This window comes from Rhinolophus hipposideros (genome assembly GCF_964194185.1).
Source record: "Rhinolophus hipposideros genome assembly, chromosome: 24".
NCBI lineage: Eukaryota > Metazoa > Chordata > Mammalia > Chiroptera > Rhinolophidae > Rhinolophus > Rhinolophus hipposideros.
Genome location: NC_138070.1, coordinates 6,530,283 through 6,557,540, shown reverse-complemented (window position 1 = coordinate 6,557,540; position 27,258 = coordinate 6,530,283). Strand labels below are relative to the sequence as shown.

General features: G+C 51.5%; 1 protein-coding gene across 3 annotated transcripts in view; it reads right to left on the bottom strand.

Annotated features, from left to right (window-relative positions):
* CUX2 (cut like homeobox 2) overlaps nt 1–27,258 on the bottom strand; it is a 233,681-nt gene that overhangs the window by 19,328 nt on the left and 187,095 nt on the right. For 2 of the 3 annotated variants that reach the window (XM_081036407.1, XM_081036409.1), the window contains exons 5-16: nt 19,126–19,260; nt 16,331–16,454; nt 14,416–14,492; nt 13,506–13,572; nt 12,098–12,146; nt 7,700–7,804; nt 4,022–4,213; nt 3,865–3,923; nt 3,330–3,378; nt 3,137–3,257; nt 1,378–2,052; nt 508–609 (exon numbers count right to left, since the gene is read on the bottom strand). In XM_081036407.1, coding sequence (XP_080892533.1) covers nt 508–609; nt 1,378–2,052; nt 3,137–3,257; nt 3,330–3,378; nt 3,865–3,923; nt 4,022–4,213; nt 7,700–7,804; nt 12,098–12,146; nt 13,506–13,572; nt 14,416–14,492; nt 16,331–16,454; nt 19,126–19,260 — 1,755 coding nt within the window. The remainder of the gene's footprint in view (nt 1–507; nt 610–1,377; nt 2,053–3,136; nt 3,258–3,329; nt 3,379–3,864; nt 3,924–4,021; nt 4,214–7,699; nt 7,805–12,097; nt 12,147–13,505; nt 13,573–14,415; nt 14,493–16,330; nt 16,455–19,125; nt 19,261–27,258) is intronic. The other variant, XM_081036408.1, reaches the window with a different exon arrangement.

Here is a 27,258-nt window from a genome sequence, read left to right as displayed (position 1 = left end):
TCTGTGGCTAACACGGGCGCCCTACGGGAAGGTGTGACCGCCAGGTCTGAGGCAGGAGGAGCCAGGACAAGGGTCTCCTTGGGAACCAGAAGGGTGAGACCAATGGTCAGGGGTGAGGCTCAGGCCTGTGTGCCACAGGCTACTGTATGATGATGGTCACTGAGCCTCTTGAACCTGAGGACATCGTACAATCCACACCAGTGCTGCCAACAGAACTGAGCGATGAGGAAGGTGTCCTGAGATGTGCTGTCCCGTACGGCCACCCGCTGTCACCTGTGCCATGTGGCTCGTGCGGCTGAAGAACTGAAGTCGCACACTTTTAAAATCAGTTTGAATGGATACACTCACGGGCAGCTAGTGGCTCCATACCGGACAGCACAGGTCTGGCTGCAGACTGTGCGGGAGGCAAAGACGTTCTGACCTGCTTGCAACCCCCTCTGGAGTGGACGAAGGGGGGAGGGGCTTAGAGCAGGCCCTGGAGGCTCTGGCCTCGCCGGCCACACTCACCGCCCTTCTGCGACTCAATCTCCTTCTTGGCCTGCTCCAGGATGCTTTTGATAGCGTCGTCAGAGCCCGTCTCTGGTGTGCGGATCCTCGGGGTGATGCTGCCTGGGGGGGCAAGGAGGCATCGGTCGTCTGGGGACCTGCATGCCGGGTCGGTCCCTGGAGCTGGGCCGGGAGAAGGGCTGGTCTCCTCCTCCCGGGACCAGGCTCAGACCATGAGCGTGTGTGGCAGGACAACCGCCGAGCTCGTCTGTGTGACACACTGTGGACGTGCAAGTGATTCTGGCTTGAAATAATAACCAAACAACGATGGCAGCTACCACCACAGCTAACAGTTCTAAAGCAGGTACTACATGCTTTGTGCTCATTTAAGGCGCTGCCTTGGAGGCTGAAGGATGGGGCAACAGAGGCACAGAGGGCTCGGGAGCTGCCTGAGCTCTCACTGTGGGCGAAGGGCAGAGCTGCCACTTAAACTCAGGTGCTCGTGAGGGCAGAGCTTGGGCCCTTCACATGGATTACCCTAAAAACCAGGTCTGACGAGGCTGGCGGTGACCCGGGCCACTTTATGGTTGGGTAAACTGAGGCGTGGAGGTGAGGAGGGGGGACCTGACAGGACAGCCCCTGGGGCCCAGCCTTTTCCCACCTTTATCAGCCTGAGTGGCCCCATGAGGGCCAGGTGGGGAGGAAAGGGCAGCCCCAGACCCCAGGAAGAAGGGAACGAGGACGTATTTCCTTATTTCAGAGAGGAAACTAAAGCTCAGAGAGGCGAAGTCACTTGCTGCAAGTCACACAGCTGGAGGTGGCAGAGCCCGTGCGCTCAGCCCCCAGCCAGCCGCATCCCCGGGCTTGGCTGTGGGACAGGCCAGCACTCACCTCGCTGCCGCACCTGGATGGTCCTCAGAGCCAGCACGTTCTGCTCGTCCGACAGGAACTGTTTCATCTTGAGGAAGGGCTCCTTGCCCTTCACTGTGAGCTTGCGCCAGGGCTTGGGCCGGGCCAGGATCTCGCTGACCGAGCCTTGTGACAGCCCCAGCACGTAGTGGCCGAACACTCGCTGTCCAATGTTGTGCTTGAGCAGCTGCTCCTTCACCTGGAACGCGATCTCAGCTGTGTCCAGCTGCTCCTCCTCTGCCCCGGCCCCCGCCCCGGCCAGGCCGCTCCCGCCACCGTCCACTGGCTCGGGGCCCCCAGGTGGCTCAGGACCAGGAGCTGGGGTGGCAGGGGCTGTGGGGGGCTTGGTGCTGTAGAAGGCTGGGGGGAACACGAGCAGGCCACCTGCCTCTCCCTTAAACGCAGCCGGGGGCATCATGTGCTTGGACAGCAGCGTGTCCCCTGCCAGTCTTTCCCCTGAAGCCAGGCTAGGGAAGGGGGACAGTGAGAAAGTCCGTGGGCCGTCGGGGCCCAGGCCAGGGCCCAGCAGGGGCTGCCCGGGGCCTGGGGACAGGGGGTCTTCCGGCCCTGGTGGTGGTGGGAGCTGCGAAGGGGACGGGTAGGACTGCTCCGTGACCAGCGAGTCCTTGATGGAATCGTCCTCTGAAGGGTCCTCCTCTAGAGAGAGAGAGACAGACAGATGGAGGGAGAGAGGAGAGATGCGGAGAGAAAGACAGAAGCAGACGGTGATGGGGAGAGAGAGAGACAGGGAGAGAAATAACAAGAGAGATACACACAAAAAAAGACACAAGAGGGACAGAGATAGGAAAACAAAGGCAGACAGAAATAAAGCGACTCAGACAGAGGGAGACAGGCAGAGTGAGGGAGAGAGACAGGGATAGAAAGTGAGACAGAGAGACAGTGAAACACAGAGAGAGACATACATAGAGACAGAAATTCAGAGAGAGCGGGAGAGAGGAGGGGAGAAGCGGGGTAGGGAGAGAAGTGCTATAGGCGTCCAGCAGCGCGAAGTGCACAGCGCGAAGTGCGGACACTAGCTAGAGCTGCCAGCCACCCCCTCCCAACACCAAGACCAGGAGCTGAGCACAGGGAGGCCCAGCACCGCGCCCGAAGGGGGATTTTGGGTAAATCCCACCCAGCAGGAGGGCCCGCTTCCTGGGTGCCCCCTCCCGCCCTGGACCCGCCTTGTCCTACCCATCTGCATTTCCCACAAAGTAGGCCCCATCACTGTCCCCATTTTATAGATGAGGAAACGGAGGCAGCAGAGTCTTGGCTGGGGCCACACGGCCGAAAGGTCGTGGAGCCACTGTGTGGGGAGTAGGGGCAAGTGGCCGAGAAGGCAATTTGAGAGGGCAATGTCTGGAGGCCACTCCAGTGGTCTGCTGTGGGGGTGCCACGTGAATGCCCTCCTTGTCCCGTGACCTCATCCTATTGCTCATGAAGGCTCGGGGGTGAGTGGAGCCTTTGGGGGCCTCAGGAGGGCCTGAGCGAGCTGTGTGTCCTTGAGTGTGGGTGTGGACGTGTGTGGACACCCTGTGGGACAGCTGCCAGCTGGCTTCGCTGTGGATGGTGCCCAGCTCAGCGCCAAGCATACAGCAGGTGCTTAATCAACGTGCACCCTTTTCTCTACCTCTCTGCTGCCGGTGTGAAAGGCAGTGGTCCATGGGCCACATGGAGAAGGCCAGAGACCCACGGCAGCCCGCACCCGGCCCCTGAGCCCCCCGGATACCCCCTCCCCTACCAGGGCTGGGCAAGAGACCAGGCTTTTCCAGCAGGAATTTCTGTGCGGGGAAGAAGGCCTCCTTTGCCATGAGCAGCGAGTCCTCGGGCTTGGCCACACTCTGAGGAGACAAGAAGCCGGGCTGAGAGGGCATGGCTGGCAGAAGGCTCTCAGGGGCAGCCTGCGCTGCGGGGAGCGTGGAGGGGACGCTCACCTGGGGGAGGCTGCAGGTGCTGGAGGCCAGCTTCATGGCTTTCAGGATGCTGCCGGAGAAAGCGGACAGTGTGAGGCCAGCCACGTTCCCCGGTTTGCAGAGACGCCTGGGGGAGGCACTTGCACGGGCTCATCTTCCCTGACCAAGAGCTGCCCTCGCCCACTGAACACTGCACAGTGTCGGACTTGCTGTCATCACGGCTTTAAGGAGCACGCTTAGGAACTGGTTCCCATGTCACCCGGAGGGCGCCGCGCTAACCGACTCCCACACATCTGATCAATGCATCGCTCCCCTCCCCTACTACCCCAGTACAGCTCGGACAACAAGGCTGCCTCGCATGTTTTCCTATAGGCAGCTCTTGATGGCAAAGGACTGAGCATGACACCCAAGGTGCCCGTGGAGGGGAGACGAGGGCACCCCAAAGTGGGGGCTGGTGGAGCATGCATCAGGAAGATGATGAACTTTGGCAAGGGCGCTTGCTGTCCCAGCCAGGGGAGAGGGCTGGGGGTCAGTGGAGCCCCACTCTGCACAGTACCTCAGCTCTGTTTTAATTTCTTCATAGTCAGACTGAGCCTGGAGCTTCTCTTCCAGCTTCTAGAAGAGCAAACAAAGATGGTGAGGCTGGAGTTGTCCTTCTGTCCGGCACACGCTGCCCCCCATCTCCTGCTGCCCCCGCTTCCCCCAGGGCCTACCTCGATGGCCTCAGACTTGGCCGTGAGCTGCCGCTCCAGGTCAGCAATCTGACTGGCGGAAGTGTCCTCCAGCTCCTGCAGAGAGTTCTGGAGACGCTGCATGTCCTTCAGTAGCCGCAGGATCTCCCGGTCCTTGGCGGCCAGGGCGGCCTCAAGCCGTGGGCCCGAGCACAACGCGAAGTTCACCTTATCCTGAGGGCAAAGCGGGGCTTTGAGGGGCTGAGAGCCGTGGGCAGAGGGCCCGCAGGGCTGGCCTCCCCCAGCCCTGAGTCCCCAATGAAACAGGAGAGCCATTCGCGGATACGGCCCTGCTGCTGTACTCCCCAGAGTGCCTCAGCCCCTTCCGGCAGACCGTGGCTTTCCTCTTCCTTCCCACCGCCGAGCCTTTGCTCGGGCTGCTCTGACCAACGCAGATGCCTTTCCCTGTATTACAGAAAGTAGATCAGGAGGAAGGGGGAGTGAGCAGGGAAGGCTTGTTTGAGATGTGTCTAAGCCATGATGAAGTTCAAGAACAGGTCCATGGTGTGGCACATTGTTTGCCAGAGTCCTCTACAGGTAAGCATTTGTTTCCACTCGTTGGTATATGCAGGAGAAACACAGGCCCCCATGGCACCATGGCACATGGGCACCAAGACGAACGTTACAGCAGCTCTATCTGTAATAGCCACAGGCTGGAAACCCTCCAGACATTTACCAATAAAAGAATGTGGACAGACTGTGTGGTACATTCACATAACGGAATACTACACAGCAATGAAAATGAATCATCTACAGCTACTCCGTCACAGCATGGAACAAAAGAAGCTGGAAACCAAAGTGTGTGTGTGTGGTTGTGTGTGTGTGTTATTCAATTAAGATCAGATACAAACACTCCTCTGTGCAAAACTCCTCTGTGCTGTGAGAGGTCAGGGGAGTAGCTCTCGTTGGGGAGTAGTACCCGGATGGGGCACAAAGGGGCCTCTCGGGGGCTGGGAATGTTCTACTTGTTCGAGACACTGGTTATGGGATGTGTTCATTCTGGAAAATTCCGTGTGCTGTACACGTACGATATGCACACTTTCCCTTCCGTTTATTACTATATACTTCGGCAGGAATGGCATAGACAATGGCTTGGGTTTCTAAAACAGGTGCAGGTCCTACTCCGGCAGACTGTTCCCATTCCAGGCAACAAGAGGTACACAAGGTGAGACCCCAGACCTTGCAGCCACATTAGGGGTGGTTCCTTCCTCCTCCTCATTTGCTACCAGACTCAAGCCCCACGGCTTCTTGAGGTTTTAGGAAATGGTCCCTTTGTCCTGGGTGAGATGAAGAGGTTGGTGTTTGAGGGAACCTGAGTCAGGCTGGCCTTGAACTCAGTTACAAACAAACCTGAGAAGCATTACAAGAAAACAAAACAAAAATCCCACTACCACCAACCCCGGCTATTCTTCCAAGGAGATAAATGCCAATTAAAACAGGAAGTGGATGCCATTAACACATTAAATTAATTAGCATCGAGTGCCACTGTTGCGAGCAGAAAAGCTCACCCCCCAAACCAGCCAAGTTCCCTGTGGCTGATTAGCACAGGCATTTGCTGGGTTCCACGGGAGTTAATTAAGAACCATCGGCAAATTCTCTCCGAGGCGTCCTCAGGAGCTCTCTCACTCTCAGCCTCTTGTGTTCACTCTGTGTCATGCAGATATCCAGGCACATGGGCACATACACACTGCCTCCTGGGACACACAGATGGACACACCTATAGAGGCAGCACATACTGATACCCGTACCTGCCTGCATTGCATACTCATGCTGACACGCACACAGAGAGACAGACTCAGGCATCAAGAAGACACACTCATATGGACACGTTGTCAGCCACACAGACGTGTATGTGCTCAGAAAGGCCATACGCTCTTGTGGGCCAAATCCCATACACACCAAAACCACTCTAATAATAATAATAATAGTAGTAGCACTGAATATTTACTGAGGATAGACTGAGCCAAGTACCATTTTAGGTACTTCACATGTAACCCTCTCAATAATCCTATAATGTAGACCTCACTCAGGTAAGGAAACTGAGGCAGATTAAAGATGTAGTCATTTCCCAACGGTCACAAATAGACACATACGTACACAGTAAAACGTTCATTGAGACACATTCCAATATTCAAACAGAAAGACAGACACAGACACACGGGCTTGTGTATCGGGGTGTCAGGTGAGGTGAAAATTATGCCGGCCACTGCAGGTTCATGGGTGGAGACAGCAAATCACCCTAGAGCAGACCTGTTATTATGTAAGGAGTCATGAATCTAATGCCTTGTATGCAGAGATCTGGAGGGTAGGTGGAAATTTACATAAGAAACCCAAGGTTTCTTGGCAGGAAATGACCCAGGACCCCAAAGGGACACCAACCAGGAGGAAAGAAAAAGATGCACTGACTAACCAGGCTTAACGGGAACCTCAGGGTTGATGACTGAAGCCTGGCTCTTTGCAGCACACGGCTGGTTGGGAAACCACATGGGAACCAATGGCTCAGTATGAGTGTTACTCTCAAATCTTGGTATGTGGCCCGCACTTTGGTCTGGGTCTGGTAGGGAACTGAGCATTCCCTGCATTCATGGAGCAGTGCGAGACCAGCAGTCAACAGTGACACCTTGTGGCTGCCACCGAAACTTCACTGCTCTCTACTGATCAAACCTACCCTTCCACCACGTCTTGGGGGCGGTGGGGGCACGGTATCTGGCAATAGGAAGATCCCTTTGGCCTAAGCGGGTTACTGGCATTCTTGGACAATTGCGGGTAAGGGGACCTCCAAAAGAAGATCCTGGACTTCCAGTTAATCAGGATAGCTGGAACTTGAAAAGGTAAGAGCTGTAGCTGTATTTTTACCTTTAGCTGGGGAAGTATGGGGTGTGATAAAAAAATACGGTGAATGTTTAAATTAAAAAAATTTATTACAGTAAAAGACACATTGCCATTAATCCCCCTCAAAACACTTCCTCTCGCTTTGAACACACTTATCCCATCGTTCTTGCCACTTTCTGAAGCAGTTCTGGAAGTCCTCTTTTGTGAGTGTCTTTAGTTGCGCTGCTTTGATGTCCTGAATAGATTCAAAATGTTTACATTTCATGGTCATTTTGATTTTGGGGAAGAGCAAAAAGTCACATGGTGCCAGATTCGGTGAATGAGGTGGTTGAGGACACACCGTAATGTTTTTATTTGACAGAAATTGCTGTACTAGAAGTGATATGTAACATGGAGTGTTGTCATGACGGAGGATGAAATCGTTTGATCTTTTCATGTTAATGCTTTGTTCGTGATCCATGATTTATGGCACACTTTAAGACACACCTTTTCTCAACCGTAGCTCACACCCAACTGCCTGCCCTGAACAAGTTGAAACTTGTCACACACTGTTAGGTTCGATGTGCCGCTTCCTATATTGAAGATCCCTGCCTTTCTGTGGGATGGCACTTGGCAGCAGCATTCATTGTATTTTTTGATAAGTTGTAGTAATTATGTTTAACTACCCAATGACCTTGGCAATTAAAATGCTATACCCACTGAAGGCACACAGAGACCCACACATCCATGCGAACAATTTCACATACATGCACATGATCAACCCACATATTCATAGCCATAAACATGGCCTTTCCCAACCTTTCCGTCTGGCTCTCCCACCATCCTTACCCCACTAGGTCCCTGCGGGGAGCAGCAGGCTAGACGGATGGAGCTGTTGACAGAGGCCAATTGTTCCCGAAGACTTTCCACTTCCCGCTGGGCAGCCTCGGCTCGCTGGGGAGGAGAACAGGGCGAGTGTGAGTAAGAGGTGCTCTCAGCCAGCCCCTGCACCATCTCCTGCAGTCTCAGGCACGGGCTGGGCTCTGAGAGGGTCCGGGACCTACTTTTTGGGTCCCGGACCCTTGACTTGGCTCTGGGTTCTCCTGGGGTTCCCAATCCACTAGGGCAAGAAAGGAGGTGCTGTCTTGTTGGGACTGGCACGTTTGTACACAGTCAGGTCACTTCTGTCTACCAAGTGAACTTTAGGCCTGTCTGGTCAGAGGGTGAGTTTGTCCCCATACATGCCACCTGATGTGGAGTGTATCCTGGATGGGGTCTCTGCTGAGGTGGCTTCCCAGCCCACAGGTTGTTGCAGGCCCCTGGGCCAGTCACTTCCCCTCCCTGGGTCTCAGTTTTCTTTGTGTGAAATGGGGGAAATGAAACACATCTACTGCAGAGGTGGGTTGAAATACTTCTAAATCAGAATGAAACAGTTTACTGAATTGGGTTTACAGGGGAATCTTAACTCTTGAAACGTTTCTGAGAAAAACGCCTGGGAGGAAGCATCTAAATATTAACAACACAGCCTTGTGGGTTTGGAGAGAAATTGGTACTTTGTAACTTCCTGGGTGTGTGACCTTGGTTGGGTGAGAGATTTCATCTCCCCACCTTCAGTTTCCCCATCTGTGAGATGGGGATTATAAAAGCGATTATCTCATAGTTTTTCAAGTAAGTGATTTGGTAAAGCACAACTCATTAGGTATCTTAGCTTGGTACCTGACACACAGAAATGTGCCAATAACATCAACAGGATACATGGGACCTTGAGCTACTACTTGGAAAAGTAAAAGAACTGCAGCTTTATTTTTATCCTCAGCCAGTGACACGGGTCATAGAGATCATGTTTAACTTACACAATGACCTTGGCAATCAAGATGCTATGCCTCCTGTACACACAGAGACCTACACACCCACGGGCACATTTAGTTAATTTATTTTTAAAGGGATGCTTATTTATTGGTATCCTGCCTTGTTCCAGAAATGGTTCAAGTCAGTTTTGTTTTGGGAAAGGTCTGGGGTATATGGGGTTGTAGAGAAAATATTTTTATGTTTCTGCAATTAGGGCTTTCTGAGCAAATCTGACTGAAACTTGGGATTTGAGCTAAGAGACAAGTTTTGGAAGTCAGTTTATGACTGATGAGCTGGTGAGAGTTCCAGAGAGATCTACCTTCCTTGAAGTATGTGCTTACATGTCAAAGGTGGGGGTGGTGGTGCTGGTGGTGAGACCCAGACCATGGAGACAGATATCCCCTGGGCTGTAAAGCTGGGTTTACAGATACTAGTCTTATCTTCCCCTGGAAAGAAGCATGTACATTCCAAACGCTAAAAACCCAGGATCCTTGCCCTTCTGTTCACCGTGACTCTAGGTAGATAAATTTCTCTCCCTTTCTCACAAGGTCCTTCTCCTATAAAACTGCCTAGATTCCTATTTGGGGGGCTCCTTGCCTACAGTGCAAAGTCTAGTGCATATTGCATGACATCTGGTTCTCACCTCATCACCCCAGGGTAAGAATTAGGGTAACCTGGTGTGGTTATTACTACGTAAGTAATAATATTGATCTGATCTGCTCTGCTCCAGGATATTCTTGTTCACATGAAGGAAACTAAAAACGTAACATGAGGACATTTATCTTCTTCTCCATACTTTCTTTTTTTTTTTTTTTTTTTTTTTATTTATTTATTTATTTTTTTTTTTATTTTTTTTTTATTTTTTTTTATTTTTTTTTTATTTTTTTTTAAAGATTTTTTTTTTTTATTGGGGAATGGGTACAGGACTTTATTGGGGAACAGTGTGTACTTCCAGGACTTTTTTTTCCAAGTCAAGTTGTTGTCCTTTCAGTCTTAGTTGTGGAGACCGCAGCTCAGCTCCAGGTCCAGTTGCCATTGCTAGTTGCAGGGGGTGCAGCCCACCATCCCTTGCAGGAGTCGAACCGGCAACCTTGTGGTTGAGAGGATGTGCTCCAACCAACTGAGCCATCCGGGAGCTCAACGGCAGCTCAGCTCGAGATGCCGTGTTCAATCTTAGTTGCAGGGGGCACAGCCCACCATCCCTTGCGGGACTCGAAGAATTGAACTGGCAACCTTGTGGTTGAGAGCCCACTGGCCCATGTGGGAATCGAACCGGCAGCCTTCAGAGTTAGGAGCACGGAGCTCTAACCTCCTGAGCCACCAGGCCGGCCCTCTCCATACTTTCTATAATGAGCAGGTTTTCGTTTTATACTCAGAAAAAAACAAACATTTAAAAAATGCTTCCTATTTAAACTAAGATCTCTTTCCTTAAGCCTGTTTGACTGGCAGAGAGCCAAAAAGCCTGACGCTATCAGGTACTGGTGAGGTTACAGGGAAACACGCCCGCTCTGCCTTGCTGGAGGAAGTGTAAATTGGTGCAACTCCATAGAGGGCAGTTTGGCCACATCTGCCAAATTATAAACGCACAGATCCTTTGCCCAGTAATCCCACTTCTGGGAATTTATCGGATACAGTGGCTCAGGTATGTACGATATGATATCTGTACATGGTCTTCACTGAGGTATTAATGATGATGGTAAGATACGAAATACCATAAATGTTCATCAACAGGAGACTGGTTAGACTAGGGTGGGGGTGGAAAAGGGGGGGTCGGCAAACTACAACCCCCCGCCTGTATTTGTAAGTGAAGTTTTGCTGCACACAGCCATGCTCATGCGTCTCCATATGGCCTACGCTTTCCCTGTACAGTAGCAAAACTGAACAGTTGTGACAGAGACCTGCAGAGCTGAAATGCTCTACTCTCTGATCCTGTACAGAAAGTGTGCCATCCCCTGGGCTAGATGGTGCTTCCGTCATATGGTGCACAATGACACAGCTGCAGAACAGAAGGAACGTCTTTGTCTGTGAACACGGCATGAGCTCTTAAAATGCGGGGAAGGTAAGGTTCAGGAGAGTGTGTATAATATACTGTTATCTTTGCTTTAAAAAGGGATGAAATAGATATATTCATGGGCTTGTGAATGGAGCTCTGGAAGGAGACCCGGGGAACTGGTAGCTGTGAGGCTGGGGTGGGGGAGGGGTGGGCGAGGCGAAGGAGTTCCCCTGGGATGCCAGTACGTACTTTGAGTTTTGAACTAGTATGTAAGTGGATGACATATTCAACATTTAACCTAAAAATGCTATTCTTTTCCAAGTTTCTTCTGCAGGAGGGACATGCTCCCCTTATGCCTGCGCAGGTACGCCCCCTGGGCGTCAGCCTCTGCTGTGCCTGCTGCCTGGAATGCCTTCCTAAGAGAACAGCGCCTTCAGAACACAGCTGCAGTGCCTTCCTCCAGGAGGCCGTCCCTCACTACCCCTTGGGAAATGACTACTTGCCCTGCCACAGCTGGCCCCTCCTGGCCATGTCCCCAGTTGCTGGCACTGCCGTGAACCAGGACAGACGTGTGGGCCCACGGGATCCCAGACTGAATCTGCATGGCTATGCCTCACTGCCTTTCCAATTCCTGCCCAGCTTTGCTTTGCCCCCCAGATGGCAACACATGTGAAGTCAGAGGAAGGCAGGATAAAGGACCCCATTTATAAACGTGAAAACTGGGACTCAGAATGGCTAAAGGGCTTGCAGGAACCTGGGCTGGAACTAGAAGATGGGGGCCCCAGGGAAGGTTGGGTCCACTCTGTGCTCGGCTGGTGTGGCTGGGATCAAGTGAGGAGCCTGGAGGAGACCCCAGGTGGGGCAAGAAGGGAGATAAACAGCCCCGGGCTCTCCCTCATCACCAGCCCTGGCTCCTCACTCAGTCTGGGTGGTAGCGAGCCATGACCCAGCTTGGCCTGGGGGCGGGTACTCCAGGGCTGGGATCACTGGTCACTGCTCTGCTTCCCTCCTGCCCCAGCAGGCCTTCTGCCTGCTGTGCAGACTGCCCCGTGGCCTTTGCCCTAGTCGCCCCCGTCCTGGAATGCCATCCCTCTACAGTCCTGACTTACTTGGCAGGTTTCAGTCCCACAGCCCTCCCTTCAGGATGTCTTCCCTGACCCCTGATTGTGGGTCAGGTGCCCCTTCCCTGACCACTGCTGCTGGGTCGTCCTATTTCTCAGTGTTCCGTCTATACCCTCACACCCCTCCTCTGGGAGCTCACGGACAGGGTCCCACATATCCCATGGTTCCAGCACTCTGCATGGCACGTAGTTCAATAAACAACGATTAAACTTAGCCCTGTCATCCTGGCCCGGCCCGAGACCCCCAACCCGGACAAAATGAGCCCCCAGCACACGTTTCCTCACCTGATTAGCTTTCTCCAGGTTGGTCATGATCAGGCCGACTTCATCTGCCCTGAGACAGAAAGACGAGGCCCTGAGGCAGGGTTTTGGCCACCCCCAGAGCCCCAACTGTCCTGACACGCCAGCTCCTGCCTGAACCCAGGGGTCTCCCCGTGGAGGGCTGAGGAGGCTGCCTTCCACCCTTCCTTCTAGAGATAAACCAGGCTGGGGTGAAAAGAACGCAGCTGCGAGGAAATGGGAACGTGGCCTGAGCACTGCAACCTGGCCTCTCCTCTCTCCCAGGGGTCCGCTCTCTGAAGCTGCCCGCAGAGCTGCACCGCCCAGCCTTTGTCTCTGCTCTGCCTTCTGCCTGGAATGCCTTCCTCAAGAGAACAGGTCCCTGAGCTTTAAAACCCAGCTCCAAAGTGTCCTCCTAGGAGGCCTCTCGCAACTACCCCTATGGTAGTCATTCGTTTATTTTGTTGTCCCCCTCCCTCCAGCACCTAGGGGGTCAGAACAGGCCTCCTCCAGCTCAGCTGCCCTCTGCCTGGTGTGCGGTGGGGGCCACAGGAGGCCTGAGAATGAGCATCTGGTGACTAAAAGGCACACATATGCTTCAAGCATGTTCTGGGTCCTGTTTTGCACAAGCTCTTCCAACTGCCCAGAGCACCTTCATGTGGTCACCTCCTCAGGGAAGCAGTCCCTGACTACCCTGGATAAGAGGCCCCACCCCTCCCTGTTATTCTCTCTTGCTGCTCCCTGTTATTCCCTTCAAAGCATTTACCATGTGCCCAGAAAAGTCCTGGGCTCAATAGTGTCTGTGAATGAATGAACTTATCACTGTACATCGCCAGTATCTGTAAGGACCATGTTCTAATATTTCCTCCAGGGACCCAGCACAGCACTGAGTAAAATAGTAGGTGCTAAATAAGTGTCTGTGGAGTAAGTGATGTCTTACATCCTGAGGAAACATTGAACCCAGAGTAATTTAAGTGAATGACACTTGTCTCCGAGGGCTAGACTGGAGTTGGGAGGTAGGGACAGCTCTAGGAGGCTGGGGTGAGACAGAGGTCCTTGCCCAGTAGACCCCGCTCAGCCTGTAACCAAGAATATCATTTATCATCTATAGTACATGAATGGAACAGCAACTGACCAGTGAACAGTTGTGTGCCTCTGGGGTGGTGAGCAGAGGGTGCTTAACAAAATGTGTGCTTCAAGCAGAGGGGTCAGAAAATGCAGGCATATCTGAGAGGGTCAGATGGAGGAGGCATGTCTGGGAAGGTCAGAGGGAGGAGGCATGTCTGGGAAGGTCAGAGGGAGGAGGCATGTCTGGAGGGTTCGAGGGAGGAGGCATGTCTGGGAGGGTCAGAGGAAGGAGGAGTGTTTGGAGGGTCAGTGGGAGGAGGCATGCCTTAGCAGGGCATTTACTTACTTGGATGCTGCCTCCTGATCGTATTTCCGACGCAGCTCCAGCAGCTCTGTCTGTGTGGCCTTTAACGCTGGGAAAAAGTAAAGAGCCAGGTGAGGTCCCCCACCCCATGGAGGTGGAACCCACTCCTGCAGGGCCTGGAAGGCAGGAGGAAGCCTAGGGAAGTGAGGGAAGAACTTTCTCTTCGTTAGAACTGGCAGCAGGTAGTGAGATTCTTGCCTCTAGAGGGCTTCAAGCTGGAGGGAGGTATGTGGAGTAGCCGGGGTGGGGAGGGCAGATGAGAAGGCCCTCTATGAGTTTGAATCTCAGGGGACTCAGGCAAGTCGGGGGGGGGGGGGTTGTCTGTCCCATGATCTGGGGTATGAGGCTCCCAACATCCTTAGGTTACTCCAGAACCTGGGTGGGGCCATCTCTCCATGCGGTCACGTGCCCTGAGATCTGGACCTAACAACATTAAGATACATGCCTGTTATAATAAATGAAGGATTTTTCATAAAATTCCAGATTTCTGATTTCTCTAGGAAAAGCGAAGGGATTGGCCACACTGGGCAGTGCCTAGCTGGGGCTGAGCAGTGGCTACCTATTTAGACAAGGGCGGGGTTCTCCATTTTGCTCCAGACCCCACCCCTCTCTACTGTCTTGCCTAATCTGACCAGCTTGGTTGTGTGCCGGGCCGTTGAAGTCCCTGCATTTGACACTCCCCCATTTAATTCTAGCTCAGACCCTCTCTCCACAATAGTATGGTCTCATGGGACTGGGGCTCAGACCCCTGTTGGGTAACACAGGTCTTTCCTCCCTCTTTTCAAACTGCCTTCTTGCTTTCCTGAGCCTGTGCTCATCGTGTCACTGAACAGAGTGGCCTTTCCCACTCCTTCTCGTCTGACAGGGCCGGGGCCCCGTGCCACATACATACCTGAATGGAGGACCTTGATCTTCTCCTCTGCCTCCCCCAGTCTGGCTGCCAATGTGAGCTGGACTTCTTGAAGGCCCCTGAGGAGAGACGGGCCTGCTCATGCCAGCTCTGCTCATGTCTGTGTGGATGGGCCTTACCTGGGACCCATCCTGGTTTCCTAGCCTCTTGCCCACTCCCTCTAATCTGCACCTCTGTCTTACCCACAACACATGTCTTTAAACACGGACATTCAGGCATTTGGCTGTTTTGCTGACGTGTGATCCCCATTATGTCTGGCTCAGTTCAGTTTCTGGCAGCATTTTAAGGGGAGGCTTACAGCAGCCACCAACCTTGCCTTTCTGGGCCTCAGTTTCCTCATTTGTAAAATGGGGTTTCTGATGTGGTCTGCCTCAGTGGTGTTGTGAAGCATGCCCAGGGTGTTACACAGCACCTAGTGCTCCCTCAGTATTGTTGGTTACTATTACTGTCGCCAGGAGACATTTTTTCCCCTCCTGGGGAAAAGAGTTTGGGATGCCCAACCAGCCCACTGGGGCTTAGATCAGGTGTAAAGCAAGCACCTCAGCAGAGAAAGCTGGACTAGCTGGACTGAGGGAGGGTTTAAGAGAAGCTTGGGCCTGACATTTTCTGGCTTGGAGACTCTAGGAAAGGAGCCCCACTTTACCTCTGAACTCACATCCTGCCCCCCCTCACTCACTCCATTCTAGTCACACTTGCCTCCTTGCTGTTCCAGTACACCAGGCATAGTCCTACCTCAGGGCCTTTGCACCAGCCGTTCCCTCTGCCTATAACACTCTTCCCCTATATACCTGCAAAGCTCACTCCCTCACTTCTTTAGGGCTTTGCTCACCTTCTCAGTGAGGCCTCTCCCTACATTCTATTTAAAACTTCAGTACTTCATCTCATTCTGCCCCTCCCCTGCTATATTTTTCCTCACAACCCTTACCTTCATCTAACATACCATCTATGTTATTTATCTCATGCATTTGTGTCTTCCTTAAACTCTGAAGTAAACTCTAGGAGGGCAGAGAGTTTTGTCCATTTGATTCACTGCTATGTCCCTATAATCGTGCCTGGCATAGCAGGTGGCTCCATAATTATGTGGAATGAATAATAAATTAGAAAATGGAAGGATAAATCTAATAATCACCATAAAACCGTCCTAGAAATGCTCCAAGAATCCAGATACTATTATCACTGCACCAACTATAAGGGCAACACTTTACTGACCCACACTGCTCTGTGTGAGCGCTGAGCTCAGCATGTACAGGTGCCATCTCATTTCATTCTCATGGAAGAGTAGGAGCTCACACCACCCGTGATGGTCAGTGTTATGTCTACCTGGACAGGCGATAGTACCCAGCTACCATCACACACTTATTCAGGTGTCGCTGTGAAGTATCCTATAGATGTGGCTAACACCTATGATCCACTGATGTTAAGTAAAGGAGGATATTCTCAACCATCTGGGTGGGCCTCATCCAATCAGTCGAAGATCTTAAGAACAAAAGTGAGGAAGAAGAAATTCTGCCTCGAGATTGCAGCAGTGACTCCTCCTGACAGTTTCCAGCTTGCTGGCTGGATCTACCACTTCAGACCTGCAACCCCAATCATGTAATTTAAGTCCTTGAAATATCTCTTAATTTTAGAAAATCCTACTGGTTCAATGTCTCTAGAGAACCCTCACTAATAAACTGCACTAGCCCCATTTTCCAGATGGGGCAACAGGTCCAGAGAGATGACATAACCTTCCCAGTGCTGGCCCCTGAGCTGCTGAGGTGGGGCTTTAACCCAGGCCTGTGTCTTCATCATCAACCTACATTTGGATTCCCCAGTTGTCCAGAGCAGGGGTGACTTTTCTGGTGTCACCGCCCAGCCAGGTGGGGCAGCAGGAGCGCCCCAACCCTTCCCCACTCACTTCTGTTTTTCTGCCTCATTTCTTTGCAGCAAAGTTTCTGTCAGGAGGGCTTTGCTGGGAATGCCTGGGAGGCGGCTCCCCTCGGTCAGCGTGAGCCCTGCTGGAGACGTCCCCTCTCTCTGCTCTGGAGGAAGAAAAAGAGGGAAAAACACCCATTGCTGAGAGCGGTGTGACAGCCAGAGCTGCTTTCTGCAACCCAGATCGATGGAAAGTGCTGTGAGAAGAATCATGTTGTGAGAAGAATCAATGGCCCAAACGCAGCGTTGGAGAGAGCACAGCTGTCAGGACCTACTGTCACCGAGGTCAGCTGGGCTGCAGCCACGGCGAGTGTGTGTACGCGCAAGTCAAGTTCCCATTGCGCCAGTCTCATGCAGCACGCCCACAGGCTTCCTTTGCCCTCAGACCTGCTCCTGCCTCCTTGGCCTTCGTTTTTAAAAGTTGTGGCAAACTATACTTAACATAAAATTCACCATTTTAAAGTGTACAATTCAGTGACACAGTATAGTGCAACCATTATCACTAATTCCAGAACACTGTCACCACCCCAAAAGGAAACCTGTCCCCATTAAGCAGTCACTCCCATTCTCCCCTCTCCCAGCCCCTGGCAACCACCAGTCTGCATCCCGTCTCTGTGGATTTGCGTATCCTGGACATTTCATATAAATGGAATCGTAATACATGTCCTCTTGTGACTGGCTGCTCTCACTTAAAATGTTTTCAAGGTCCATCCCGGTTGCAGCACGTCGCAGACCTTCATTCTTTTTTATGGCTGAGTAATATTCCATTTTATGGCGAGGCCACATTGTGCTTTTCCACACAACTGTTGATGGACGTTTGGATTGTGCCCACCAGCTGGTCACTGTGACTAGTGCTGCTAATAAAGTCTGGTGCACACGTTTTTGTCTGAGCACCTGTTTTCAGTTCTCAGGGGTATACTGTGAACTGCTGTGGCACACGACACAGAGCAAATGCTCTCAAGAGGCAGTTTCCACAACTGCTATTATTCTTACAGAGGGAAGTTCAAATCCAGAGGAACCTCAAAGGAATGAATGACATTTGCTGGGGAACCTCAGAGGTGCTGTCATACGCGTATGAGTTAGGGCTGAAGAACTGCCCAGTGCTGGTTTGTCAGGGAGGATGGCTGGAAGGGCATTCTGGGAACAGGAACAGAGTTGGCAAAGTATTTTAATCACCATAAGTCTTCCCCAGAAGACCCTGCCCACGGTCAGGGACACAATAGGTATTCACTAGGAAAATGGAGGAACATGCAGGGAAGCTGTGAAATGGGGATGGTGTGAGGGTGGACATTTCCTGAGAAGCAACTTTGTGTCAAGCTTTCATTTGACAGTCCTCAGCTCATTTTATCTTCCTGACAGGCCCAATCTGGCCCACCACCTGTTTTGTAAATAAAGTTTTATTGGAATATAGCCACACAAATTCACATACATATTTTCTATAGCTGCTTTCACAGAGTTGAGTAGTTGAGATAGAAATTGTGTGGCCTGCAAATCCTGAAATATTTATTCTCTGGCCCTTTATAGGAAAACGGTAATCTTGCAGATCTCTGAGGTAAACCCTACTCATTCATTCCTTAGACAAGTGTCCCTATACCTGACTCTTCCCTTCTTCACAGCTTAATTTCTTCCCAAAGCCTTTCTCACCACCTGAAATCCTATATATTTTTACTAATTTATTGGTTGAAAACCAACCTCTCCCTCTAGAAGGTCAATGCCATGAGGGCAAGGATTTTTGTATTGTTCCTGGCTGTGTCCCCAGTGCCTACGACAGTGCCTGGGTTGCAGCTCAACGAATACAGAAGAATTAGATGGTCACCAATTGCTTTCGCGTGTATATTTTCTCCCCTGCTATGGCAACCTCCAACTTCACCTACCAGAGGTAACTACCATGCTGAATTTTGTTCATCATTCTCTTGCTTTTTAGCATTTTTAATCACAATATATGTATACCTAAACATTTTTAGCTCTGCTTGTTTCTTGACTTGTCTTTTTCTTTTTTTTAATGTTTATTGGGGAATACTGGGTACTGGGGAACAGTGTATTTTTCCAGGACCCATCAGCTCCAAGTCGTTGTCCTTCAATCTAGTTGTGGAGGGTGCGGCTCAGCTCCAAGTCCAGTCCTTGTTTTCAATCTAGTTGTGGAGGGCGCAGTTCACTGGCTCATGTGGGAATCGAACCCATGACCTTGGTGTTATGAGCACTGTCTAACCAACTGAGCCAACCAACCGCCCCTTGACTTGTCTTACCTGGGTCTGAGACAGTGCTGTGTTCTCCATATCCTGCTTCCCCCTTCTCCTGGGCACACAATCAGACTACATTTCCCAGCTTCCTTTACAGCATGATGTGGCCACACAACTGAGTTTTGGACAATGGGATGTGGCTGGAAGTGACGTGTATGTCACTTCCAGGCCTGGACTGAATAAACTGTGGTGTCACCCTCCACATGCTCATACTTTCTCTGCCTATTGGCAGGTTGTCAACATTCACTCTCATTCTGGATGTCATGTGTTGAAAATGGCAGGCCCACCATAGCCTGGGTCCCTGAGTGACTGCATGGAGCATCCCCTGCAATTCTCCTCCCTTCAAATATATTAAGCCTCTGGGATTTGGGATTGGTCTGTTTCAGCAGAAGTTACCTTAACTCATCCTACATCTAAAATGATAAAGTCAAGCTCCCCATGTCCCAGCCCCCCACCTCCATCACTGCCCAGAGTTTGGCTGCCAAAGATCCACAGATCACTGTTTATTATGTTTGTCCCACAAAGGCCTTCTCAGTACCTTTGGGACCGAGGAGCTCGGGGTGCCTCTTCCACGAAGTGTGGAGGTCTCGCCGTGGCTGCCCGCTGGGGTCGAAGCTGGGGGGCTGCAGTCTGTCGTCTAGGCTGCGCGCCGCCTCAAACACAGGCACGGGATCTGTACAGAGAGGACAGGGATGGGAGGCTATGAGGGCTGGGGGCACTCCGATTGAGGCCAGGGGGCCTGCTGGCTCCCTCCACAGGAAGTAAGGGTGGGGGCACCATTCACAAGAGTTGCCTGGAGTTGCTATGATAGCTTAGGGGTACAGCATGGGCTGTTTCATGTAGGAGCAGCCTTCTCCAGGCACCTGCCCAAGGGAGTGTGTGCCCTTCCCATGGGCATGGGTGCTCTGCCCAGCTGGGAATAGTAATAACAATAACTGTCACAATAATTGTATTTTCCAGATTCTATGATGCCATCTGTGGCGGCCATGAGATTATGTCTTGCATGCCTTCAACTACAGGAAACGTCCCCGAGCAAGGCTCCTGCTCTGAAATCCATCAGTCTGAGGCCAGCCTTCTCACAGACCTTTGCAGACAAGGCCTGCAATCAGCGAAGATGGAGACAGACTTGCTCCTGGGGACATGGCACTGCTCTGAGGGTGGAGGACTCCCCCACGGCCCCGCCCAGTGCTTCCTTAGGCTGTATGTGTCCTGGGTGCTTCCACCCAGTCCACTGTCTATCCCAGCTCCCTCCCCATTTTCCTTTGCCTGCGTTTTCCCAATAGCATCCCAGCACATATAATCCCCGGGGCATTTCGTAGTGGACCTGGATCAACAGCATACCGTTATTTGTGACACGTGGGGCTGCTTAAAGATTGGCTTTTATGGAAATGCTCACCTGGAAATGCTCGCCTCCCCATTTCCCAATAGCTAAAACGTGAGGCACGTGTAGGCCATTCGGCCTGGAATTCTTTTCCCTCTTCACCGTCACCTAGTTAACACTTCCTCTTTCTTTAGATCTAGAATCCAGCACCTCTTCTTGCAGGTGGCTTTGCCCAATTTCCTACCTAGGGCAGGTAATAAGAACACCTGGATAATACCAGAGGTTGGTGGGGCATCTTTCAGGTTATAAAGCCCATCAATGGGAATGGGTTCCCAGGATGATCCCAGCATCCCTTGGAGGTTGGCTTGGGCTCAAGTCATTTTCACAGATGAAGAAACTGAGGCTCAGAGAAGCCAGGTGACCTGCTGAAGAGTGGAGGTGAGATTTGAGTCTGGGTCTCTTTCTTTGATGCCACAAAGGCTTCTTGTCCCAGTGATGTGGACATTTCAACCTCAGTGGCCACGAGCTGGTGTTCATGGGGGCCCAGAAAAGCTCGGGCCTCCTCACTCCAGACCAAGGGGCCTTCCTGGGTCTGGTCCACAGTCCTTTTAAATGCACTGGAGCCCTGCCTCTTCCTGGTTCCTCCACCAGGGTCTGCCAGCGCCCGTTTGGCCACTGCTGTCTGCTAGGGGGGCAGGAAGATTAAGACCGGGGACACTGGAGTCCGATCCCTGGGTCTTGGCCTAATCTTTATTTACTTCTCGGGATTGCTGTGTGACCTTGGAAAAGACTCTCACTCTCTGTGCCTCATCATAAAAGTACCGGCCTCGTGGGGCTGTGATGAGGATTCAGGCAAAGTGCTCAACATGGCGCCTGGCACTCGGAACAACTGGAAGCCCTTGCTATTCCTGCCTTTCTGAGCTCCAAGTCACACTGGTCTTCTCCTCTAAGTCCCTCAAACGCACATTCCCACCCCAGAGCCTTTGTGCAGGCAGGGCCTCTGCCAGAACCCCCTGCCCTCCCCTGCCCCTTCCGGCTAGTTAGCGCTTACTCTAGTCTTTCAACTCAAATGCCACTTCTTCCCAGAAGCCTTCCCTGACCAGTCAGTCCTCTAATATTACCTCTCCCAGCTGCCTGCACCAATCCTTCACAGCACTCACTGTATTCATAATTTTCACTGATTTGCAGGCCCACCTAATTAACACACACCGGACTGCAACTCCGCTACACAGGGCTGGGACTGCATATGTTTTGGCTCCCTCACTGGACCCCTTATGGATGAATGAAACTTGACACATAGTCCAACCCAATAAATATCTGCTGATGGTAGAAATGGGGTAGTGCCTGTACACGGCCTTCAGGTCTAGCTGGAACAAGGTTGCCTCTGCATTTTATCCCTCTCCTCCCGCCTGTTTGTTTAGGTGGGAAAGGCTCGGACAATGGGCATTTGTGCTGAGGTAAGCAGGTGTGTGGGAAGGCCACCGTCTTTCCTCCATCAGCACTCCCCCCACGCCCCGTCATTAGGCAGGGCCTGCTCAGTGGGGTATGCCATTATGTCTCCCCGGGCTGATGTAATTATACATTGACATAATTAACCCAGCGAGCGTATTAGGCAGGCCAGCTAAAAATTCATCTATAATTATTTGTTGTGTGCATGCTAATGAGTCCATCTGCACTGCCTTTGTACAACACGAACAAATTAATTTACAAGTCTGGATTTTTTAATAAGTTCAAGAAAACGCTTCTTATTGTGTCCTGGTTTTTGAGAAAGGGAGAAAGGGTGACGAGCATTGTCTGGGGTCAGGGAAGTTAGATAAACACAGGGGGTGGGGGAGCGCAGCTCCGAGTGGGCCACGGAGGGCCACACAAGCTCCAGGGAGGTGGAGAAGGCCCAGCTGGCTGGCCATCAGCCTGTCCAAGCCAAAAGATTACACTCGGGTGATAAAGGATGTCATTGACCCCGTTCCCGGGCTCAGAGATTGACGTATCGTTTTGCTCCAAGGCCCTGCAGGTCACTCCACGCTGCCTTCAAGGTGACCTCAGGTGGCCCCTGCAGAGGCTCGACGAGCAGGGTTGGATAGGTACTCAGTACCGGTTCAGCGGGTTCCAAGGCTCTGTCTTTTTACCTTCATTTGCTGGTACAGGTAGAACACAGTGGTTACATTCACAGAATCTGAAGTCCAGCTATGGACTTCAAATACTTTGGGGCCTTAAGCCTCAGTTTCCCCACTTAAAGTGAGAAAAACATAACAGTTCCTACTTCCCAGAAACTATTACTGGAAGATTAAAAAAGATCCTGAGGGAGGCAGTATGATTTAAGGGCCTTTGGACAGTTGATTAACCTCTTGGAACCTCCATTTTCTCATCCATAAAGTGGAGCCACGTGTGTAGAGCGTGGTTGGGAGGACTGGGTAAGAGAACATGTATAGAAACGTGCACAGTACTAGGTACACAGTAAGGTTTGCTGAGTGCTGACTGGTGAGAGGAGGCAGCATTCCTGGTCTGTAGCATTCTGGGTCCTGGCTGTCTGCACGGTGACCTCCGTGGAGTCTCGGGACAGGTACGGCCTCATACATTCTCATCGGTCCCCAGGAGATCCAGAATCCAATAATTCTGCTTTGAGCGCCACTCTGGGACCCAAAGACTCCAGCTTATAACGTCACACTGGGGAGGATCCTATAAGGTTAATTTGTGCAACAGCCCCCACCCTAGTGCACAGATTGGGAAAAGTGGGGTCTGGTGACTTCCCTAAAGTCTGCCAGTGAGCTGGTGGCAGGGCTGAGATGGCCCTTGGGCCTCTTCTTCCCACACTCCACTGCCTCCTGGCTCCCCAATTTGAGGGAGAAAGTGGAGGGGGGCTTCAGAAGACTCAGCCAAAGTCAGGCTATGACGAATCCCAACTGCCAAAGTACTTTAAAATGTTTTAGAATTCATTCAATCTTCACCATTACACCACTGTGAGGTAGTGCTGTTGTGTCCCCAATTTAAAGATGGGGAAACTGAGTCAATTTCCCACGTTGAGGCCCTGTAAGGTAGATGCTGCCATCTCCATTTTCCAGACAAGGAAATGAAGGCCCAGAGGACATGCCATGAGGTCAAGGTCACCTAGCTCAGAAGTGGCAGAGGTGGGAGTTGAAGCCAGATGACTTCGCTATGGGCCATGCTGCTTTGAGGAAGGGCATGGGGGATTTCTTACTATTAGTCCAGGAGCACGAGACTCAGGGCTCTGTTCTGGGCCTTGCTGCCAGTTGCTGTGTTACCTTGGACAAAACAACGGACCTCTCTGGGCTCCCTGCTTAAATTCCTATAACAAGCATATCCCAGTCACACAATCAACATTAGACGTCATCAGATAAGGGTGGGGTCCTACTGACGTGAGCACTTTTGGCCCTGGGTCTATCCCTTAGAGCCAAGATGCTCAGGAGGGGTGATTATTAAACACCTTCACTGCGGAACTTGGCACAAGAGGTGCAAACGTTGTGAATCCTCCAAATTCCCAAAGCCACCCTCAGATAAAGGGGGTGGGGTACCGGCTGTGACACTTTCAGGGAAAGTCACTTAGGCTACCTGAGCCTCAGTTTCCCCATCACATAACAAGAGGACCTAGTGCACACAGTTGTGCAGGGGTTCCAGGAGCATGCTGAGTCCCTCGTGTACGGACTGAATTGTGTCCCTGCGAACCCATATGTTTGATGCCCTTACCCCTGATGTGACTGCATTTGGAGATGAAACCTTAAGGAGGTAATTAGGGTTAAATGAGGTCCTAAGGATGGGGTCCTAATCTGATAGGACGGGTGTCCTTAGAAGAGGAAGACACACCAGAGCTCTCTTTCCTCACACTGAGGAAAGGCTATGTGAGGACACAGCAAGAAGGCAGCCGCCTGCAAGCCAGGAAGAGAGCTCCCACCAGAAACCAACCCTGCTGATACCTTGATCTTGGACCCCCAGCCTTCAGAGCTGGGAGAAACACTTTGTTGTTTAAGCAGCCCCCTCCTGCGTCTGCAGCTGGAGCAGACCACAACACTGCTTTTTTATCAGAGCTGCACTGCTGTCTGAGGCTCCTCCCACCAACCTGCCCTCCCACCCCCTCTCCCTTCCCAAGTGTCAGACCAGGATCGCCACCTGAAGGCTCTCTCTGCCTCCTCATCTCCCTCTCCTTTATCATCCACAGGCACCCCTCCCTCCCAAAAAATCTCTCTCACATCTCATGCTATCTTGGCACCTATCTGCTTCCAGAGAACCTACATCAACTCGTGACTACTCTTTCACCTCTCGGAGCATCAGATTGGAGCAGATTCTCCATCAGCGCCTCCAGAAGGAACCAGCTCTGCCAACACCTTGATTTTGGGTTTTTGGCCTCTAGAACAGACAACATGAATTTCTGTTGTTTTAAACCACCCGGGGTATGGTAATTTGGTAAGGCAGCCACAGAAAACGAATACACTATGCTCTGGAAGCTAGACGTCCAAAGTCAAGGTGTTGGTGGAGCCATGCTCTCTCCATCTGTTCCAGACTCTCTCCTAGCTTCTGGTGGCAATCCTTGGTAATCCTTGGCTTGTAGTGGCATCACGTCAATCTGCCTGTTGTCACATGGCCTTCTCTCTGTGAGCGTCTCTCTCCTCTTCGTACAAGGACACCAGTCATACTGGGCTGGATTAGGGCTGGGCTGGGTGCAGCTGCCAAGGGTGGTGTTTAGGTTCCAGAGCAGGCCCTGGTCCTCCAAACACTAGTTTCTGGCTTTCATCCCCCAAACTCCAGCACCTATCCAACCTGGAGCAGAGGGGGCACCCATACCCACAAGCCTTGGGGCATGGGGCAGATGAGGGCCTCCCATCCCATATCTTGAACCAAAAGCTCCAGGAACTTGATATTTCTTCACACACCCCCCCCGTCACATATGCCAGGTACTTTGCACATATTTATATCTCATTTAACCATCAAAACAACCACGTGAGAGATGGCTATCATCCAACCCCATTTTCCAGAGGCCCAGCAAAGGGAAGCCACTTTACCCAGGTCACCAAGCTAGAAAAGGAAGAGCTGGATTGAAACCCAGTGTGGTCCAAACGCCAGACACTGGTGTACTCGCATCACAACTTGTGCTGCATCCACCTGTCCCCAAAAGGTCACCAAATTGACATTTCTTCTTATGTGGCTCAATGTCTTTTAACTTCATTATATGTAAAGGAGTACTTTGTTTCACTATTGTAAATAGATAATTGGGATCCCCTATCATAAACAGAAGGTGTTTTAACCATAAAAATAAACACAAAGAAAAATTCAAACAAGAAAACTGATGTTAGTAAATTCTAGTCAGACCCCACTGCCTGCCCAAGACCTGGAGCCTGAGGCCAGCTCTTCCTTGGTTAAAAGGGGCAATTCACAGGCATTACGATGCTCTCAAATCCGACTGAGACATCATCTAGAAGGAAGCAGAAAGGTGATACCTGGCATACAAGTTTCAGTGTTGTGCCAGGTACACCGAGGCTGCTCCCTATGTCAGGTGACCCCACTCAGGGAAGTGCTGGGTCCCACTGAGTTCCCAGTCTCCAAAGCGACCCGTGTGCCCCTCTGGTGTCTGGCAAGCCTCATATCCTGGTGTCAGGACAAGTGACAGGACATGCCTACAACTCCACGTCTGGAGCCAGGGAGTCCAGGTTTCTGCCAGGCTCAGCACTTGCACCGGAAACCTTTTAGCTGAGACCCCCACTTCACGTCTGCAACATACAGACAGTTGATATACAGACAAGGGCAGTGGCAGCGGGAATCAAATGACCAGAGGTCCTGCCTGAATAAAAGCGCCGCAAACAGGGGACCGCAAATCAGAAGTGTTTGAGTACTACGTCCCTTGGATTAATTGAACACATTGGCAGACATGGAAGACCAAATATGAACCATCGGAGGGAGCGGATCCTGACAGGCGTGCAGGGAGGACGAAGCCTTTGCCTTACAGGCATCAACCTGCTCTTTATGCATTAACTGCTTAATAAAATGACGAATTCATTTTGGTTCCGTTGGATCTAACCCCCTAGAGAATGCAGCCATTGGATTTATATCGTTTTCATACCCCACCAGGCTTTCCCAAGGCACTGCCTGATGAGATCGTCTATTCCATCTTCCACCACTAGCTGATGCTGTTGGTGTTTTTTCAAAAAGTGTCTAAGGGGGTTAGTGGGGGAGACTGGGAATCTAGGAGAAGCTGTCTCATTCCTCCCACTGTGTCCATCTGAGAGAAAGTGGCATTCAGAGCTTTTTTAGGAAAGCTGGAGCTGCAAAGGCTGTCCGAGAGGCTGCTTAGAAACACATATATGCAGAAGTATGCATGCACCCCTCCAAAATACTTTGAGACAGAAGCCTTCTCCCATCTGGGCCCTGGCTCTGGGCGCCTGCGTGGGTGGGAAGCTCAGGCTACCCATGGCAGCAGTGAGAATTACTTTGATCCTTTAATCTTAATTTTTCGACAGCAGATGGGGTGCAGGGTCTTTATACACAGCTGTGAGCGATATGTCCATCCTCTCTTACTTCCCTCCATTGCCAGGGCCAGCTGCTTAGCAGGGGGCGGGGTTTTCCTGGCTTAAGCATGGACAGAAGGGCTGGAGAGGGTCCTCCTTCTTGGCACTGGGTGGTGATGGGAATAATAACACCAGCAATAACAATGGCAGCCACTGTTTACTGGGCATTTACTACTATATGCCAGACACTCAGCTTAGGACTTTATATTCTTCACCTCGTTTTATCCTCCCAGAGGTGCCAGGAGGTAAGTGTGCTTTTCCAGAAGAGGAAGCAGAGGCTCACAGAGGTAGAGACAGTTACTCAACGTCACTCAGCCAGGGAGAAGCAGAGCTAGGACTTGAACCCATGTTCACTCTAATAAAAATAAAGTTCCCATATACTGAGCTGCACAGAAAGTTCCGGTGGGCAGGAACAGCATCTGTTTTACTCAGTATTGTGCCGCTGGTGTTGAGTAGAGTGCCTGGTAAACAGTACCTCTCTGCCGTGTGACCTTGGGTAAGTGGCTTGACCTCTCTGAGCCTGCATTTCCTTAGCTGTACAGTGGGGCAGGATGGCAGGACCTACTTCCTAGGGCACTCCGTGTATCAGTGAACTTGTTTCTGGAAGGGATTGACCATGCTGCCCACCATAGGAAACACCCCAAAACAGTCCCACAAGGATGGCAGCTCATGCTTTAAAAATCCAATTCAAAGGCTGCCCTTTCTGAGGCTCCTTCTCCAGCCATACCTCCTTGGAGCCCTTTTTCTGCTGTGTGTTCTGGTTGTCCACAAGGCTCACAGCACATAGTAGGTACTCAGAGATTGAGCTGACAAAAAGCCATCGCTGAAATGTCTGTCC